We start from the raw sequence: 18,701 nt of genomic DNA, 5'->3' as shown, positions 1-18,701 counted from the left end.
GAGAGCACCTTTGAGGTGGTGATGCCCCATGGAGCTCAGAGTTCTTAGGGGCCTTTGAAGTAGCAGGTGTGATTCCCCTATGGGAGGATTTACCCCTCTGTCTTACCTGCTGAATAACTTGGGGGAATTGGAGGTACTTGGACAATTTGCTCTTTATCTGAGGATGGGAAAACAGCCTGAAAATTCTTAAGAACAAATTGTTTTCTGTGGTATTTTAGTTATAGTCTGGGGAGAACATCAGGAGAATTGACGTCTTTCTAATGTTTCTATTTCTAATTTTTAGGCCCTGTCAGGGAGTACAGAGGTATATCAAAATGTGAGTTAGAAAGGAGTTGAATCTCACAGCTGACTTCAGTAATGAATAAAATCATTTTAATTTGTGTTGGTTTATTTGTTTCTTAGTACGTAGGTGTGTGCACTGACGCATGAGCCTATTTTAAAACATAGTTTTGAGCTTTTTTCCTGCACTGACTCAACTTCAACCATTTAATTATAAATTATTACAGCTGTTGCCAGGAAACTTTTCTGAGAAGGCTGTTGAGTTTCAGTAAAATGGCCTGTTGCAGACACTTGCTACTGTCAATCTTTTGTCCCAACCCAAAAGGGTTAAAAGCATTTTGTAAGTTGAATGCAAATTGGAGTTCAGCTGATCTACCAAAACTTTGGAAAACTGAAGTTGCTTCTGTGCCTTACCACAAGTTAGAAACAAGCATAATTAGGATAAACTGATCTGGATTTCAGGAATGTAACATTATCAGCCTTGTTAACCACCATTTTTGTCATCTGCAGACTTCCACAGTGGAGCTCCAAATGCTTCCAAGTGAAATAACACTTGGGAGTCCTTGATAGTTCTTTAACTCTCAGAATGTTTTGGGAAAGGATAATGATCCTGGTTTCATGTAGTTTATATTAAGTTTATAAATATAAAATAGATTTCTAAAATAGGAAAAAATTATTTTTGAGGAGCAGTGGCTCAAGTGATCTAAGAGCTTCTTCAGCTGCATTTCTAGTGCTGTAAAAGCCAGTACAGGGAATCAGAAGGAAAGTGAGCCCCAGTTATTTCTCAGCACCTTATGAGAAGGAAAAAAATACTACACCGTTGGTCAGCATAGAAATCTAATTCTGTGTGGTGGACTAACCTTTTTTATGGGGAAATACCCCAATAATTCAAGCATAGATCAGAAGGTCAAAAGCTAAATCTCGAGTCCCCAAGTCTTACTTTTTTTTTAGTTTACAGCAATCTGGGGTTTCTTTGAGACTTTCATATGTTTCAAGATGCAACATAAAAGCAGTATTTTCCAAGTATTTAAATATTAGACTGTGTAGTGATTTTGGCATGTTTAATAGATTTTTAAGTGCACTTGCAGTATTATTTTCAATGAGAAGCGAGTGGAAACAGCAGTGAGGTTATCTAAGATAATGAAGGAATTATTTGTTGCATAAGGTATAAACCCAGATGTCCAAAAGAATTGAGTCTAAAGAAGAAAATAAATATTCATGCAAAAATATTCCATCTCACTTAACATACCTAGCCTGGATTGGCTATGTTTTAAAAAGTTCCTTATTTACTTTGTCTAAAAAAAATTATTTATCTTGACTCTCTTGTTCTGAGACAGCTTCAAAGGAAAAATTTGTGAGGTCCTTGGAGCCAGAACTCAGTGATAAGGATGACATGGTATTACTAAATGAGATCCTCAACACCTCCTCCCTGGATGAGGGGGAATTCAGCAAAGAGTGGACAGCTGTTTTTGGACAGGCTGCTGATCTCACCATGAACTCTTCAGCTAGAGATGGGGAGAACACTTCATCATCTGCAGTACCAGCACCATCGGGCTACTTACCCTCACAGCTGCTAGACCAAAACATGAATGACTTGCAGTCATCCTTACATGGTGAGAGCTCATCTTGTTCTGTCAGTATGTTGGCCTTAGGGCTTAGAGTATGGTTTTCTGGTATGTAGAAGTGTGGTGAAAGTTTATATTGTGCTATGGCTGCAGAAATTGTACCAGAAATTAAAGCAGAATATGGCCTAGAGAAAAAACACATGAGTAATTTACTTGGTTTTCTAGCCCTTCTCATTCAGTGTTTGAATGAAGTACCCAAAACCCAAAGTCAAGATTACTGTCTTGAATGTTTTAATTTAATTTTTTTGAAGTGTTCTTTGAGATCTTTAGAACCTTGAGATTTTTTTTTTTTTCCTGAAACAGAAAATATGTTTGAGTGGGTTTTTCTGATTTAATCACAACTGCTGTCTCTGTTAAGTGGCCAAGGAACCAAAAATTATTACTGTATTTTTTCTGGGGATACTATTTTTAAACCATGTAGTGAAAATCAGCTGCATTCTTTTTTTTTTTTCCCCAAGCATCCTATACATTGGATGTAGGGATATGGGTCAGGTAGCATGGGTTGTCTTATCCTATCATCCATATAGGTGGATTTCTCTTGCAGGCTGGTTACTGATGCAACTCTCTCTCCCTCCTCTTTCTTCTCTGCTGTTAATTCTCTTGGCTTTTCCAAGCTACTGCTGGGGAAAAGAAAAGAGGGGAACCAGGGCAGAGCTTTTCTACTGCTGCTTTGGCCTTGAGGAAGGAAGAGAGGGAGGAAGGCAGGCTGGTGATAAACAGCCAACAGCACCTACCTTTGTGCACCTTGCAGTCTGGCTGGATCTTCTGCAGGGCTTTGCAAGCTGGAGGGGACCTTGCCTGTTTGGGCTCTGTCCCAAGTCATTTAAATCTCACTTGGGGAAGAGCAAAATAGGAAGCAGTAGCAGGCTGATCCTATCCTGGAGACTATTTCTTGGAACCCATGCAACTGGAAGAGTCATACATGAGGTAAAATGACCTGTGACATTTTGGCAGGAGTAAGAAAGTCAGATTTACTTTATAATTAATACAGTTACTACCAGCCACCCTAAAGCAAGATACCTCAGTTCATTGGCTTCAGCACTTAGATGAAAAATGGGAGAATGACGTTTCTAATGATGCACAGGTTTAGATGTAGTTTTATAAGGTTCATGGTTTTTAAGCAAATTTCTAAAAATTGCAACAGAAATATTACGAGATTGATTTTTTTTCCTCAGCTTTACATGTTTTTAAGTATATTTTACATTTCAGTGCAATTTCCATTTTTAAACGTAGATGTGTTTTTAAAGGAAAAGCATTTTTTAGTTACAAATGGCAAGCAGAGTTGTGCAATCCTTTCTGATGTGGCTATTAGCTTTCATTTGCACTGGCATTGGGTGCAGCGTTACGGACTTCAAAATCAGAATTCAGTAATGTTGCATTCAAGGAATAGTAGCAATGGAAAATCCATTCCAGTCAACATGGTACTCCAAAACCTTTTGAGTAAAAAAAAAATTAATAAAGCATAAAATATGTGGATGTTTTCAAATGGGTTTCCAAGGTTTTGGCAGAAGATTGTGGCAGTTTATGTACCGTCACTTGAAAGTCAGGGTTAATCAGCTGAGTGATTGTATCTGAAAATAATCTTTCTAAATGTTTTGTTTCTTGTTTTCACTTTCTAAATATTCCCAAGATTTTGTTTCCTATTTTTTAAGAGAAGATGAAATTTGGTCCATTTTATATCTTGTAAAAACTCAGTTTTAATCTTAAACTACATTTCAGTTCACTTCACAACTTTTCTTTCAGAATTTGACCTTATCATTAAATATGGGAAGAGATAATTTTTTTTTAATACGAATTGGAGTATAAGCATATCCAGACATACAGGTTTGAAATATTAGAATATATGAAATATATTTTTACTGAGGACTTGTGAAACATCTCCTGCATTTATTTCTCTAACTGGTAGGATTGCTTAATAATTATTCAGTGAGGTGCTACATTGTAGCCTCAATGTTGCATACTTCCTGTGTGAATTTGGCCTTAAGACCATAAAGATTCTTAAAACTCACATGCTTAACTTTAAGCACATTAACTTTTCTATTAACTTCAGTGGGATTACTTACTTATTTTACATTAAGCATGCTCATAAATCTTTGGGGCTTTGTTTTCTCTCTGCCTCAGATCTTAATCTGTAAAACAGGCACAATGCTATGCAGGTTATAAACTGTTACAGTCAGGAATTCCCAGCTCAGAGGTTTCTCTGGCTGTATTTATAGGCAGGATCCAGCACAATGGGACTCTGAATTGCTATGGAGCTACCAGGTGCTGGTTTAAAATGCATATAAATGTGTGTGTGTGTGTGTGTGTGTGTGTGTGTATAATAGAAACAGAGCATGCTCCCAATATTTCTTTTAGATTCTCCTCCAGATACAGCTCTGTAGTTCAGTTGCCTTTCTCCTTTTTCAGAGGGAATGTTGGCTTTCTCTTTTCGTGATGTTTATGGCCTCATTTTACTTACACATTTGTACCACTAAGAGCTCTTCTTTATCTTCCCTAGATGTGCTTGTATTCTAGTTCATAAGAAAATGCACAGCTCACCATTTCCTTTTCTAAATTTAATCACTGCAGTGTTGGTGAAGATGCTTGCTAAACAGCAAGCTGTTTGGTTTCCTTGCTGTCTTGGCAATAACCTTTTGTCTGGTCACGTAACAAAGCCATCCTGGCAAACCAAAACAGGCTTAGGGCCAACAACTGCTTTCAAACTGATAGGCTGTGGTTTGGTTTTGAAAGGCAGAGTTGTTCTCTGTAGCTCACTGAAAATTTAATTCATGAAAGTATTTCATAAAAATTCTTTGTCAGTCTTTCCCAGTACCTTCATAAATCAGTAATTTCATTATGAAAGCATCACATATTTTCTAGATTGTATTTGGTTGGATTTTCTATTGCTATTTTTAGGTGATTCTTGTTTTCTAAGTGAGCTACCTGCATTTCATTAAATAACAGCCAGGCCACAGCATCTCTCACGCATGTGCTGCCTACCAGGCCTTAATCCAGGGACTCAGAAAGAGGGAGGGCTCCAAAGGAATTCACTGTCTGAAGTGTTTTGCTCTCTGACCTGCCAAACAAACCAGTGTAAAGGAACATCAGTGATGTCATCAGGAGCCAGGTCCTGATTTTTCTGAAGTCACTGGGACCTGCACAGATTCTGGCAGAGCTCCCATTCATTTCTATCAGATCAGGATTTGGCCCTCTTTGTTTAAGCAGCTGAATTTACCTGTTGTCAGTCATTGCCATATCAAACACTTTCTCATAATGCATCTCCAAGCACACAAAAGCTTTGCAGTCTACTGTAGTTGTGTGTTCTGTCCTCTGCCATTCTTGTTTGTAACACGAGGAGAGAAAATGCCTGGAAAAGTATGTCATTCTGCAGGGGAAATGCCATGCCTTCCATTATTATCATTCAGATTTACTTATTTGAAAGATTAAACTCTAAGACCTCACTTTCAGAGGGCAGAAGCTGGCTCACAAGCCTTTATCACCTTTCTCTAGAGCACATACATGTGAGCACTCTGCATCCAGATTTTGAAGAAGTTTTTGGTTAGTTTCCTTAGAGGTAGATACAGATGATGTTTGTGGCTTTAAATTTCCTTCCTAATTCATGTGATTTTACAGAAAAACTGATCTTGCTTCTTTTTATAACATAGCTTGGGCTTCAGACTTTTTATAGGCAAGGTAAGATCAGAGAGTGATGAGAATAATCTACTGAGAGAGAAAGGGTTGGTGTGACTGATGTGGTTGTTGCATTACCTGTGAGGATGCTGGGTGCCAATATCTGACAGGGCTCCCAGAAGAGCAGAAAGTAAGGGGAGGAAGACAAAAAGAGTAAAAAAGGATGTGAAAGCATTCACTTGTAGAAAAAAAGAGACTGAATAAGGAAATGGTAGCTGGGTGCATAGATGAGCATCCTGTTTGTGATACTGCCAAATTAGATGGATAATTGACCAGGCCAAACTTAAAGGATAAATTAATTAAATTAGAAATACTATCTCCAGTCCTCTAAATGTAATAGAGCACATGAATTTAAATATCTTAAGCAAGGGACAAAAATACTGGGTTTATTCCTAATATGTTTCCTCATTATGCTACCCCTAATTCATTTTGCCAGCCTGTTCATCTGGGCTTGTTAATTGTATTTATCATTACCCTTTGGAGTAATGATAAATACAATTTATCATTGTATATAGAATATGCATGTAAGAACAAAAAAATTATTTCCTTTTTCCTGCATAGTTGCTCTCTTCTTGCTGAGAATCTCCTTTCAAATAAAGAGAAAAAAGAAATAGTCCATTAAAATGTAGTTTTAAATTAACTTGAAGTAGTTAATCTTGAATTTAATTCTTCAGTGTTTTGCAATGAATTATGGGGTTTTTTTCCAGAATTACTTCAAAATTAACAAAAAAATTTAGGGCCTCTAAATAAGGTTTTGTCTGGAACAATGGATGAAATGAAAGTCTTTGGACTTGGAAAAAATGTTTATTATGTGTGGTATTTCTACCCAAATGTAAGTGATTCTTTTCCCTACAGCTGTGTTCGACTTGATTACTGAACTGGCTTTTCTGTGACTGTGTGTTAACTGATTCAGTAAGAGAAACAAAAATATTTTCTAGCCAGGTGAAAGGTTTGAAAAAAGTGTAGTTGCCTGAAGCTGGAGATGATGAAAGTGATCTAGAGCTACTCTCTTGTAAAGGGTGTTGCTCCTGTGCAGGTCTGACTGCTGACTTTGTGTGTGCGAGGACAGATACGAATGGCCATAAACGTAATACTCTGCTCCTCTGTCTGATGCTGCCAGACACTGGGGTGTTGGAGCTAACAGAGGAACTCCTCATGCTAATACTGCTGTATTACTGAATTTTAGGATGGGCAGCCAGCAGTGTGAGCCCACCATCAATACCACAGCCAACACAGAAACCACACAGCCTGAATGTGAGTGATGGCAAGACGCCTGTGAAAGGTGATAATCATATATTTTTTCCAGTTACTTGGCTTTTCCTTTTAGCTCATGTATTTTGTAAAGTGTCTCATGTCTTCCCAGTAACTGTGGTAACAAAACTTATTTTTGTAGTTGCTACAGCTCAATCTTGTGCTCACTGATCACTCTGTTTCACCTTGATTAGGTGTATGATATATGTGTGTATGTATATTTTTGGTAGGCTTAGTGCTAATCTCATGTCAAAAGAGTAATTTACTAAATAACAAAGGAGTTGCAGCTACAGGTTTTTTTACCTACTTTAAATTAGACTCACACAGAATAGCATCTGCATGCACTTTGAGCTAAACAATGTTTTTAAGCTCTAAGATTTAGCGTTGTTGCTAAAATACAGGCTGCTGATAAGGCAGAGGGGCCCTAATTGCAATTTTTTTTCAATAAATATACATGATATCAGTAATCATCTATGTAAAACTTAATTGTTGAAGCTGAGCCAAGAGTGCATAGTCCTGCCATCTACTGGGACAATGGCCTGCTGATTTTTGACTAGGATTTTCTGGATTAGTGAACCAGAATTATGTTGAATTCTGTAACCAGCTTGTAGCCAATTCTGTGCATTCACATTTGGTGATACAGAAGAAAGGGGTGACATGTATTCCCGAGATTTTTCAGCTCAGCAGAAAAAACAAAAATAAGGTTAAGGTGTTTTGGAAACTGTTTTGGAAATCAGTGTGATTATGCAGCCACAGGACCAGCAAAAGGAATGGCCTTCAGCTATTTGGGAATCTGCGGTTCTGAAAGTGGGAGGTACCAAGAGGAGTGTCATGCCAGGCAGAGCCTATTTTGTCTGTAAATTCTTTGTGTTACAAAGAAAGCTTTCATGTGCCATTATCTCTCTGAGAGAAGAGCATATCTTATTTCTCTGTCAGTATAATACATGTTGGGCATAGGGCCACAAAAAAAAGGCAAGTGGAGATGTACCTTCTTCATAGCAGCCAAAGTTGTTACTGCTTTAACCTGAACATCTGCCCAGTTGGAATAAAAGCAGGCAGATGACCTCTATGAAATGCATATATCAATGTGGACACAAGGTGCAATACTCCAGCTGCTATTGGATATATTCCCTATTCACATTTTTCTCTCTATCCATCAGAATTAAACTACTGGGGACAGCCTATCAAATATAACCCCTCTCTTTCTCTCTCCAGCCAGTGCCTTCCCATTAAAACTTCATTCTAGATGAGTAATGACCTTGTTGGTTGCATACAGGGGGGACGGAACAGCCACATGAAATGGATTTAGGCAAAGGAATTTAGTCCTCCTAGAGAGCTTGAAAGTGAAATTTGCCTTCACTTTCCTTTTGCTTATTTGCAGGCATGCAGGGGCACACTCAAATACCTTTCATGAAACAAAGCTAGACAGAGTGAGATTGTTTCTATTTCTAGTTAAAGTGTTCCTGTACTTATCATGGCAGGAGCCATATACATAGCTGACATGTAAAACATTCATTCTTACAAAAGTTCTATATTCTGACAAAGATAGTGTTTTAAAATGCAATCACTCATTCTGATTTTCTTGTCAGAAGTGCCCTTGGTAATATTAAACAATAGCATGGCATTTGTTTGACCTCAGTCAAACATCCAGTCAGTTTTGTTTTAAAATAGCTGACAAGTCTATGCATTTATTTTTTCTTTCTTTTTTTTCCTTTTCTTTCCAGAATCTACAAAGAATCCTAAAGACTTGACTGCTTGGTTCAGTCTCTTTGCTGACCTTGACCCGTTATCCAATCCTGATGCTGTTGGGAAAACTGATAAAGAACATGAATTGCTTAATGCATGAGTCAGCTGCCTCTGGTAACTCACATTCTTCCCTTCATCAACACTATTTTGGAGTTTAAAAAAAACTAAATGAAAATTAGTATGCTGTTGTGAAACTATAAAGTATGTGCCATGATAATAAAACTAAAGGGAATTAATCCCCTTTTCTATAGGTACAGTTATTTGCTCTTGTTTTGTATAAAGAGTTCGCATTTATTTTCTATGTGGACTTACAAAAATGAGGTTAAGAATTAGGGCAGATTTCTTGCCAAATTAGATTGTCTGCTGAAACACTGTCTTTGCCTGGGGTGATGTGGAGCTAACACCGGAGTGAAATACAAATCGCAGACCTATTTTTTTATAATGTTTCTTGAGTAAATTAAAAAAAAAAAATCATGTAACTGAAGAGGCTGCATGAGTCAAACATCTATCATGTATATAATATATCTATTACTGCTATGTTAAGATGTCAACTAAATTTTTTCTGTTAGTACTCACAGTTGAAAACCTGTGCTGGAGCTAAATATTGAAGAAGTACATTTGGGTCTGTGCAGCCATTGAAATTGTGCCCTTTCCAATCTAACTTATTTGACAAACTGCACTACATAAACATAAAGAGAAGTCATGCCCAGGAGGCTTCTTTTTCTGAGTTTTTTTCTCCATTGCACCAACAGAATTCGCACTTGTTTGCAGAAGTTTCTTAGAACGGATGCTTTGCCATGCCTTCAATCCATTTCTGTTTCTGTTCTGAGAATCTTTCATCCAGTTTATTTCTGAAGCATGTGTTACTTTAAGCTTGTTGTGACATTAACTCTTTAATAAAATGATTTTGACAAAAACCACAACTTCATTCCCACTAGAATGCTGGTGTGCTGTTGAATTGATACGTAACAAGCATCTGAAGATAAAAGATGACCAGTTTGCAGACAGTACTGAACCCTTTGTTTCTCAATAGTAATGCAGAAGGAAGGCCAGTGAGAAAATTTGAACTCAATGTGGTGTCCCTTTACTTCCCTGCAAAAGAAGGAGAAGAGGCTCATAGAATCATAAAGGTTGGAAATGTCCTCCAAGAGTACTGAGTCCAACCTTGGAACAAACAGTTCCCCTGCCAGCTAAACCACAGCACTCAATGCTATGTCTGCTTGTCTTTTGAACACTTCCAGGCACTCCACCACTTTCCTGGGCAGCCCATCCCAATGCCTGACCCCCCCCCCCCCCTTCAGTGGAGAAATTCTTCCACATGTCCAGCCTGGACATCCCCTGGTGCACCCTGAGGATGTGTCACTAGCCAGTAAAGATCACAAGCTCCATGTACTGTACAGGACTCACTTTACAATTTATTATATTCAGCCTTTTTTTCATTTGCTTGATTTTTCTTTTTATGTTGGTGAAGTGTTTCACAACCAGTTATCTCTACACTCAGTTAATCCCTGTTTCATGGTCTAATAGGCAACTAAGTACCTGAAAGTAACTTTATAAATGTACAAGTTCACTGAATTGGCCAACTTCTTCTTGAGTGCAGTAGAACATTGTTGGATGTGTGCACTGAGCAGCAGTAATGTGGTTTTGGTGCCTCCGATCTAAAAAGCCACGTGCTAGCAGTGGATGTGAGGTTGGACTGACAGAGTTCATCAGGACTAACCCTCAGCAAGCTTTAAACATCCCTGTTCAAACTATCATGTTCATTATCCCATCCCATCTCATCACCTGGACGTGTCAGAGTACTTCAGTTGTTGCCAGAGAAGTTCTTCAGATACTTAGGAGAAGATTTTCATGTCTAATGGGTAAAGATGATCTGATCTTCTCTCTGCACAGTCTCCAGCCCAGCTGGGGCCCTGAGGTATGTAAGACCTGGAATCTGATGTCAGTGCTGCACTCTTGGTTCCTTCCATTGTATTTGCTACTCTTTGGTACTGGCAGCTCCTTGCTCAGTGAGGGAGCGTCCTGCACTCTGTAACATCCTTGAGCACCAAAAGGGGGCTGAATTCACAACTTTGGGCTGCAATTCTGGCAGTAAATAAGACACCTACAAAGTGGATTAACTGGGAAATGCTTAAGGTTTACACTGGGGTGCACTTACACTTAGGGGTACTAGTTTGTACTACTCATAACAGAGACTGTTTGCCTGAAATCCTCTCCATCCCGAACTGTAATTATCTGCAATGCCAAAAATGTTTGTGTCAGGAGCTCGAGGGAGAGCCAGGCTGCTCTTCAGCCCAGCTGGGTTACCACAAAATCATTAAGCAGATTCTTGCAACTTCAAGCAAGTCTGTGGTTGCAATTTGCCATGGATTACATTTGTCTGGATAGTTTCTAAAACACTTGTGGACAATTCACTCCAGCATTTTTAGTAGCTGAAGCAGTTAGGTGTAAAGCAGAGAGGAGGCTGTATTGAGTTCAAAACAGCCAATTAACTGTTCTTAAAGGCTCAAAAAATGTTTGTTTGTTCTTTAGGTCACAGACTCTAGACATCAGGATTAAAAAAAAAAAAAAAAAGCCAAAACAAGGCACAAAAAACCCATACTCCTGTCCTTACTGAGACAATTAAGAGCATTGCAGAAGTTCAGCTAATGATGTTCTAAATCCTTATCCTGTTTTTAGGTAGGAAAGCATCAGAATCATTTTCCCTTTTACACAAAGCAAACCACTGGTGCAGGGTTTTTCTTTTCCCTCTTCCTCACACAAACTGCACTACCTAGTAGTTCATATTAAGCATTGATTTCTTGTAATATGTAATTTTTGAAATTACTTAAGCTTTGAATAATTTGCAGTGCAATTTTTCGCACTTTCAAATGAAAAAAAAGAATAAAAAACAAGCCAGAGGTATTTAAAATGTAACTGATTTTGCTTAAAGAAAAGTAATTAAATCCCTGTGTACAATGCATTATCATCATAAAGATTTAGTGAAGTTGAAAAACAGAGCAGAAGGCTACCATCCTGCAAATAGACATTGTTAATGCAAAGTACTGAGCTACAAACAACCCTTCCCTACTAATAAAGAAGTGTCTGGCACGTTCTTGTCACCAGCCTGGGCTGTGGAGTCACTCCCAGGCCAGTGCCACTGAGAGGGCTGTGCTGTGCTTTCAGGCTTGGGACAGCAAGGCAGTTCATCATCCTGGTAAAATTACAGATTGATTTTCTACACACATAAAGTTCATCTTGATTTAATATGCTTCATTCCAGTTGCATATGCTGATTCAGTAGTGGATTGTTTTAAAATAAAAACAGCTGCAGAACCTCTATGGCAGATGAAAACAGTGGCAATTGATTAACTGTCCTTATTGTGAAGTTTATTAAATTTGATGTAATTGATCTGATGATTCAAGGTTTCTACAAATTTCCGAGCAGCTGCTTCGGAGGAATTGGACTGTGAGCCTTGGCAATTGAACAGCTCATAGAAAAAACTAACAAGTAACTTTTTAAAGCAACTTTTCTGGCCTTTTGAAATGACCATGATTTATTTCAACAGAGTAGAATAGGACTTACCTTGTTCCTTTCTGCTGTTTCCATATCCAGCATTGCACAGCATGACACTAATGTACTTTGAAGCAGGACCACTTGGCCACAAGCAGCCACCTGCCTTCCCCAAATGGCTGACACAGTTACCAGGTGCTGGCATCATGCTGCCTTTTCCTGGGGCCTCTGTAAACTGCTATCTGCATCCTTCCAACCACATCCCACTGTGAGTGCCAGGGGATACTGGATGAGCAGCACCAAGGAGTGAATGGTGGGTGTACGGTGCAGTTCTGGTGTTGAGAGTATGTGGAGTCAAATAGCTCCAGAACACAGGAAGGGCAGCTGGAGGATCCTGTCTTCTCTCAGTGCAGTTCCCAAAGATGCTCACATGTCAGAGCAGCAGCAAGAATGAACATGGTACAGGTGCAGCTGCCACTATTGGATCCCTCCTCACTTCTTCAAGCTTCCTTCCAAGCACTTACTGCAAATACCCCTCTGGTTAGCCTACTTTTACAACTTCTGCTCCTTGTATCTTACTTTATACAAGCCACCATATGGGGGAGGCAGGAAGCAGAGCAACCACCAGGCTTGCCAACAGCCAAGCAGCAGAGGCTTTGTCTCAGCTGAGCAGCCGAAATGCTGAGATGATCTAGCACCTCATAGGCCAACCAAGCACAGCAGAGCTGCTGGGGCTGCCATCCTCCCTCTGCTGTGCTTGGCCCAGCACAGCACACACACAGAGTGCACAGGCACAGAGCCTCTCCTGGGACAGTAAACAAGGGCACCGTGGCCAAACCGGCCCTGCAGGTCCAGCAAGTCTGGCCTTGGGTGCCCAGCCAGCCTCCAGCACCAAGGCAGACTGGCCTTGCAGTCAATCAGAGCAGTACCTGGCCATTCATTAACAATGCTCTCCCAAGCATAAAATTGGCTTTTCCCCTTACTTACTAATTACAACCCTAAGAGCTAAAGTATGGCCCTTCCTTCAAGTCAGACAAGGTGCTTGCCAGCACAGGAGCTCTCTCTGCCGGAGTGGTCCACAGGAGGGCCATGAAACCAGTCAGCAGGGCTGGAGCAGCTGTCCTGGGAGAGCTGGGGTTGTTCACCCTGGGATGCAGAAGTCTCTGGGGGGGAGACTTTAATGTGGGGCTTTCTTTTGAATAGATACAGTTTGTAAGAAAGACTGAGACAGACCTTACTGGGGCCTGAGGACAAGAGGCAGGTTTTTAGCTGAAAGAGTGTAGGGTTTAGATAGCACATAAGAAATTTTTTGTGGTGAGACATTAGTACTGTTTGGCCAGGAAAGTGACAGATGCCCCAGCCCTGGAAATGTTCAAGGTCTGGTTCAATGGGACTATGAAAAACTTCATCTCATAAAAAAATGTCCATGGCAGAGGGGTTGGACTGGAAGACCTTTAGAGGTCCCTGCCAATGCAAATAATTCTGCGAGTCCGTGACCAAGCGAGGAGGCCGCTGTTTGCCAGACAGCAGTGTTCAGCTCCCAGCAGCTGCATCAACTTCTAACTCTGTTCTACCACAGCAAAAGCTCGATGGGCCCAGCCTTGTAATTAATCCAGAGTGGGTTTGAAGTTTCATCTGCTTGCAAAAAGTTACATTTAAATTAAGGGAAGCATGCTGTAGCTTAGAGGTGGAAGCCTGGCTGACACTACCGGACAGCTATTTACACCGGTTGCTGTTGGAATCCTTTTTGGGACAGGGAATACCCCAAAAAATTAGGAAAAAAGTAGATAAGCAATTTTAGGAGAGCAGACCTACCTAAGCTGTTAAAGAAGTTACAGCCAGTCTTCTCTTTAGTCTCATCTATCCCAGAAGCTTACTTTGTGGAGTGCTTCTTTTATTTTACAGCTATAGTGGCAGTAGGAAAGGCCTGAGGACAGGTGTTAGAAGCCGTATGCTTGCTTCATCAATAGGCTGGAGCAAGGTAAAAAACAACTTTAGAAGTGCTAAACAATTAAATCATCCAACCCTGTCTCCATCTAGGTGGGTGGATAACAGCTGGCTGCAGGAAACAAGCATGCTGAATGCAACAGGAGCAGGATGCGACAAGGAAAAAGCCCAAACTCCTATTATTCCAAGTACAATCCTCAGAATAAACCACTGACACATAAAATACAGGAACTGAAATCATGAGCCACTTTACTGTTAGAGCTGCTGATTTTTCTGGACTGTTTTGGCAATCTGTGTGGTGCTCCCATGACCGTCTCCACCTTGAACCTGAGTACCAGAGCTTCAGAACACCAAAGCCTGACAGCAGAGAGCAGCCCTCACTGAGTTTGAGTCTCAGAAAGATTTTTAGAAGGCAACAAAAAACATGAGACAAGCCCCATGGGGTATTTTTCTGATCTGCAGTTCAGCTGGGTCTTGGGCTGATCCAGTCTTTTCTGCAAGGTTTTCCCTGGATTTGGAGTCAGCAGCCATGGCTGCAAGAGCCCAAGGCACAGGAGCAATTCAAGGCTCTTCCCCAAGAGCCAGTCTGTGCTCTGGTAGTCACAGAAGCCTGCCCAGGGCCTGGGGCTGTGAGCATCCCAAACCCATCTAAACATGGGCCACCACTGTCCTAGCAGGTCATTTCCAGCTGGAAAAGTCTGCAATGGCACTGATCTGGCTGAAAACTTGCCACCCTCCCCCACCCCCCCAAAAAAGTTTGAAGCAGCAGAGGCTGCAGAGGGGTGTGAGGCTGCACGGTGGGGAGATACCAGCAGCACAACACAGCCCTCAGGCAAGACCTGTGGTCACCTCTACTTGTCACCAAACCACAGCCAAACTCACAGGCAAGATACTCACAGCTGTTGCTGCTCTTCATGTAGGGGAATGATTACAAGACACCTGACTTGAACAAAATCTTGCTTTTGTTAAATCTTAACCTTTCCTCCCCCCACCTCCCCCGCAGCATTGAGCACTTTGCAGCTTTTGCTTTCATTTTTAAGGCAAGTGACCCAGGTCTCCTCTCCTTGGAGGGAGGAGACCTCTTGGCATTACCAGCCTTTGCAATGTTCATAAGTTACTACTGCTGTGCTTCAAAGCCTGGCTAGATCTCAGAGTGTGCAGGTCCATCTCACTGCTTGCAGTTTAAGCCATGGGAATGTTGCTGAAACAAAGTATAAAAGGAAATAAGATTAAAAAGCAAACAGGCATTCAGGAAGGGCTGCACTGACACTGCTTTACAGCCCCTCTCTTGTCCCCATCCATTTTATCAGCCCATTCTATTAGCAAATATTAAATGCCATTGAAAAACACTAAAAATCCATAATGGTAATTTTCCTGCTTGAGATTTGGAGGAGCAGATTGAACTGTTTGTCCTGGGGTGGTTTTTAATGAACAGTGCAGCTTGTCTATAAGTGGTTTGGGTTCCCTTTCTGTTCCCCATAAGCATGTGAAGTATTTAATGCAGGGCTTAATTGAGGTTGAGGTATGTAGTGTTGTTTTCTTTAGTGGTTGTTATCCAAGTGAAAAAAGGCAAGTGTTTCAAGATACAAGAAAATGCTTTTCTAGGCCCAAAGTAAGTCCTGATGTGTAGCAGCACCATTACAAACCAAGTTATTTTCTGCAGGGCCAACTGCCAAAATGAAGTATCTTTCTTCAGGGAAGATTAATCCAATATATACACCATCAGCAATCTCAAAATCTCTATCAAGGTGCTTAAGTTACTGCACCAGGGCCTATCAGAAAAAAAAAAGAACAAAAAAACAACCCAAACACCTGACCCGTTACAGCATCAAGTAGCTTAGGGCCAGTTTTACCATGACTCAGGTGATCATGTTCCTGTCCCCAGTGTACAACACCACCACCATGCTGCCACAACTCCCAACAGCTGCAGGAGCCCAGGTTTGCAGGTTTTCCCCCTAGTTTGCAACAAGGAGACATCTCCCAGTCACCAGAGATGGTGGAAATGAGACTCCCATGCAGGAGGAGCCAGCAGAGCCTGCACGTACCACAGTGGGAAATAGAAACTTCAACGATGGGGAAGGCTGAGAGATGGACAACTGCTGCTGCTCTGGCAGACCTGCACCCACAGGACAGAGCCAGTGCCACGAAGCCCCTGCACCTGACAGAGGTACCAGTTTGTTGTCCAGTCTGGAGGCACATTTTCTCACCTACTGAATACAAAGGCAAATTATGATACAGAGCAGCATTCAAAGCCTTTCAGCCAGGACACAACCAAAGGGACAGATTGCAATCTACAGATGGCCTGATTTATAGAACAAATGACATTTATCCAGGCTAATACTCCTCTGGAGTATTAAGGCATCTGCTGTGTTCCTAACCCAAAGAACATCCTGTACATACCAGTACAGATATTCAAGGTTGCCCTCCAAATCAGGGGCCTAGGCTGCCTTTGCTTTCCCATTGTTTACAAAGTGCAAGACCTACTGCTCCCATCTTCATCACTCTCCTACCCCCAAAAGTTTAGTATTCCCCTGCAGAAGAGGAAAACCAGAAAATCCTCCCTTAGAAGAGCACAGATTTCTTAGGTACTCAATCCAGAAAGTGTTTAAACTGTCTCCTTGGAATTCTCCACTAGAACCAAAACCAGATCCACCATTGTACCAAACTCATTTCATGAACGAGAGCCCCTGAATGAAGTGAACAATCCTTAAAATGTCCCATCCAAAATATAACCATGCAGTGAAAGTAGGTAGTATGGTGCCATCCCTGTACTGTCACAGAGATGGAAATCTACATCTGAAGCTTCCTATATTTTCAGCAACTGATCTCAAAATGAATGGATCTCAGCATTGTCAGGACGTGAATTAGAATCCAAAGGAATCACAAAAGCAGATTTAAGTGCTTCTCCCTGCCACCTCCCATTTCCTAATAACAGTATTTAGTTTCCAAAGGCAACACCCCTTCTAAATCTTTCACAAGAATGAGTTCCGACTTCCTTATGTAACAAGCCCAAGGATAGCACCAACCTTATGCAAAGGGAAGCTGCAGCTCTCTGAGAAACCTCTGCATCACAAAGATAGGGCACAACGAGAAATTCTTATCCAAATAAAACTCAGAACGGGAGTAATTGCATCACCCAGATTTTGGCAACAAACTTGAACAGGAAGTCTAGTTTCTTTCAGCTTTCTTCTCCTTGGAGAAAGAACCTCTGTCCATAAAAATCTCAAGAGCACTCAGATCTCACCTGCAGAAAGCAGGTGGACACCCGGTTTTAGTTAACATGACTTACACCAGGCAGTCTGGATTTACATGATGCTACTTACTTATTACTTATTTGGAGAAGTAAAAATTAAAAACAAAGGTACAAGAAATAGATTGCCATGGGTATTGCTACTGCCCTGAGCAAACCTTATTTTCAACCAACAGCTGCACAAAGCACTGAAAAGTTTAACCACACACACACACTTCTCTGTGCACATACACAAAAATAAATCTCACACACACACACCCTTACTTTTCTACAGGCAGTTATTACCCTAATTGTGCTTTGTTATGAAGCTCAGTCTCTAATTCAATGGGGAGAAGAGATCACACAATCTTCTCTTCTGCAAGGCTTCCAGCTCCTCTGCCTCTGAGCTTTCCAGGCTACAGATCAAGGCAGCCTAAAAATTTCCCATCAGAACGTCTTACAACCTCAGATAAAATTTCAACTATTCTTAAAAATGGGGTCAGCTCTCTATCCAGCTTCATCTAATTGCTCTTCTTTCTTGTCATCAACTGAATTTGCAGTTTAACTTACATGTTCACTCACTTCCAATGTGGCCCTTACTGAGGAAACTCCCTATCTCAGCCCCACTTGAGTAACACATTATTTCTGGGACCTGTTGCCCTCCAAAAAGACAACTCCTACTCTCCCGTTTCTTACCACCTCTTCATAATTACAGCACTATAGAGGAAGTGCCAAAATCAAAAGAACTAATAAAGCTACTCAACTACCTCTACATTACTGGAGACCTCATTCATGTTTGGCACACCAAAAATTCCCAGAAGCCAAAAGTTACCCTCAAAACCTTATTCCAGACATTTTAAAAGATATGTTAACACCCTAGCTGAAAATATTGCAGCATGTGTTTCTTAGGGTAGTTAAAAAATTTCACCTCTTAACCATCAATTGAAATGTAAAATACCCCAAATAATCACAAGTTAGTAAGGCTTATAAAAACCATATTTGAACACATCCTTTGTAAAATCATCTCATTTTAAACATATCAATACTTGAAACAAAAATCTTTTCTTGCACGTTCACCCAGAAATTAATTATACTTAGTGCTAAAACAAATCCACATTTTTAGTGCTAAAACAAATCCACATTTTTAGTATGAATTCATCTACCTTAATTTTCTTACTGCTTAATATTCCATGTCTGCTAAACTTAAAGCTCATTAGTACGTATTTCCTATGTGTAGGTATTTACTAACTGAAATTAAGTCACTCTTCAACCATGAAGTTAATCATGTTGAGCTCCTCCTACACAGCCACCTTCTAGTTTTTCCAGTACTTCATTCCTATAGCTCTTCCCTGAGCCTCTTACAGTCTCTCCCAAACTAGAGCTTTCCAGGACTGCTTACACTAATGCAGACAGAAACAAGATACATGTTTTAACTGCATGTCAGCCTTTCATCAAACAACTTC

General features: G+C 40.5%; 1 protein-coding gene across 4 annotated transcripts in view; it reads left to right on the top strand.

The window, feature by feature from the left end:
• ICA1 (islet cell autoantigen 1) overlaps positions 1 to 9,493 on the top strand; it is a 65,532-nt gene extending 56,039 nt beyond the window's left edge. For 3 of the 4 annotated variants that reach the window (XM_030229314.2, XM_050971360.1, XM_050971361.1), the window contains 3 exons: positions 1,617 to 1,892; positions 6,760 to 6,855; positions 8,549 to 9,493. In XM_030229314.2, coding sequence (XP_030085174.1) covers positions 1,617 to 1,892; positions 6,760 to 6,855; positions 8,549 to 8,670 — 494 coding nt within the window. In that variant the 3' untranslated portion in view covers positions 8,671 to 9,493. The remainder of the gene's footprint in view (positions 1 to 1,616; positions 1,893 to 6,759; positions 6,856 to 8,548) is intronic. The other variant, XM_050971362.1, reaches the window with a different exon arrangement.
• Positions 9,494 to 18,701: the final 9,208 nt, after the last annotated feature.

The sequence above is a fragment of the Serinus canaria genome, chromosome 2, assembly GCF_022539315.1.
Source record: "Serinus canaria isolate serCan28SL12 chromosome 2, serCan2020, whole genome shotgun sequence".
In the NCBI taxonomy this organism is placed as follows: Eukaryota; Metazoa; Chordata; class Aves; order Passeriformes; family Fringillidae; genus Serinus; species Serinus canaria.
The sequence above is the reverse complement of the archived record's forward strand: the minus strand, read 5'-3'. Positions and strand labels throughout refer to the sequence as shown.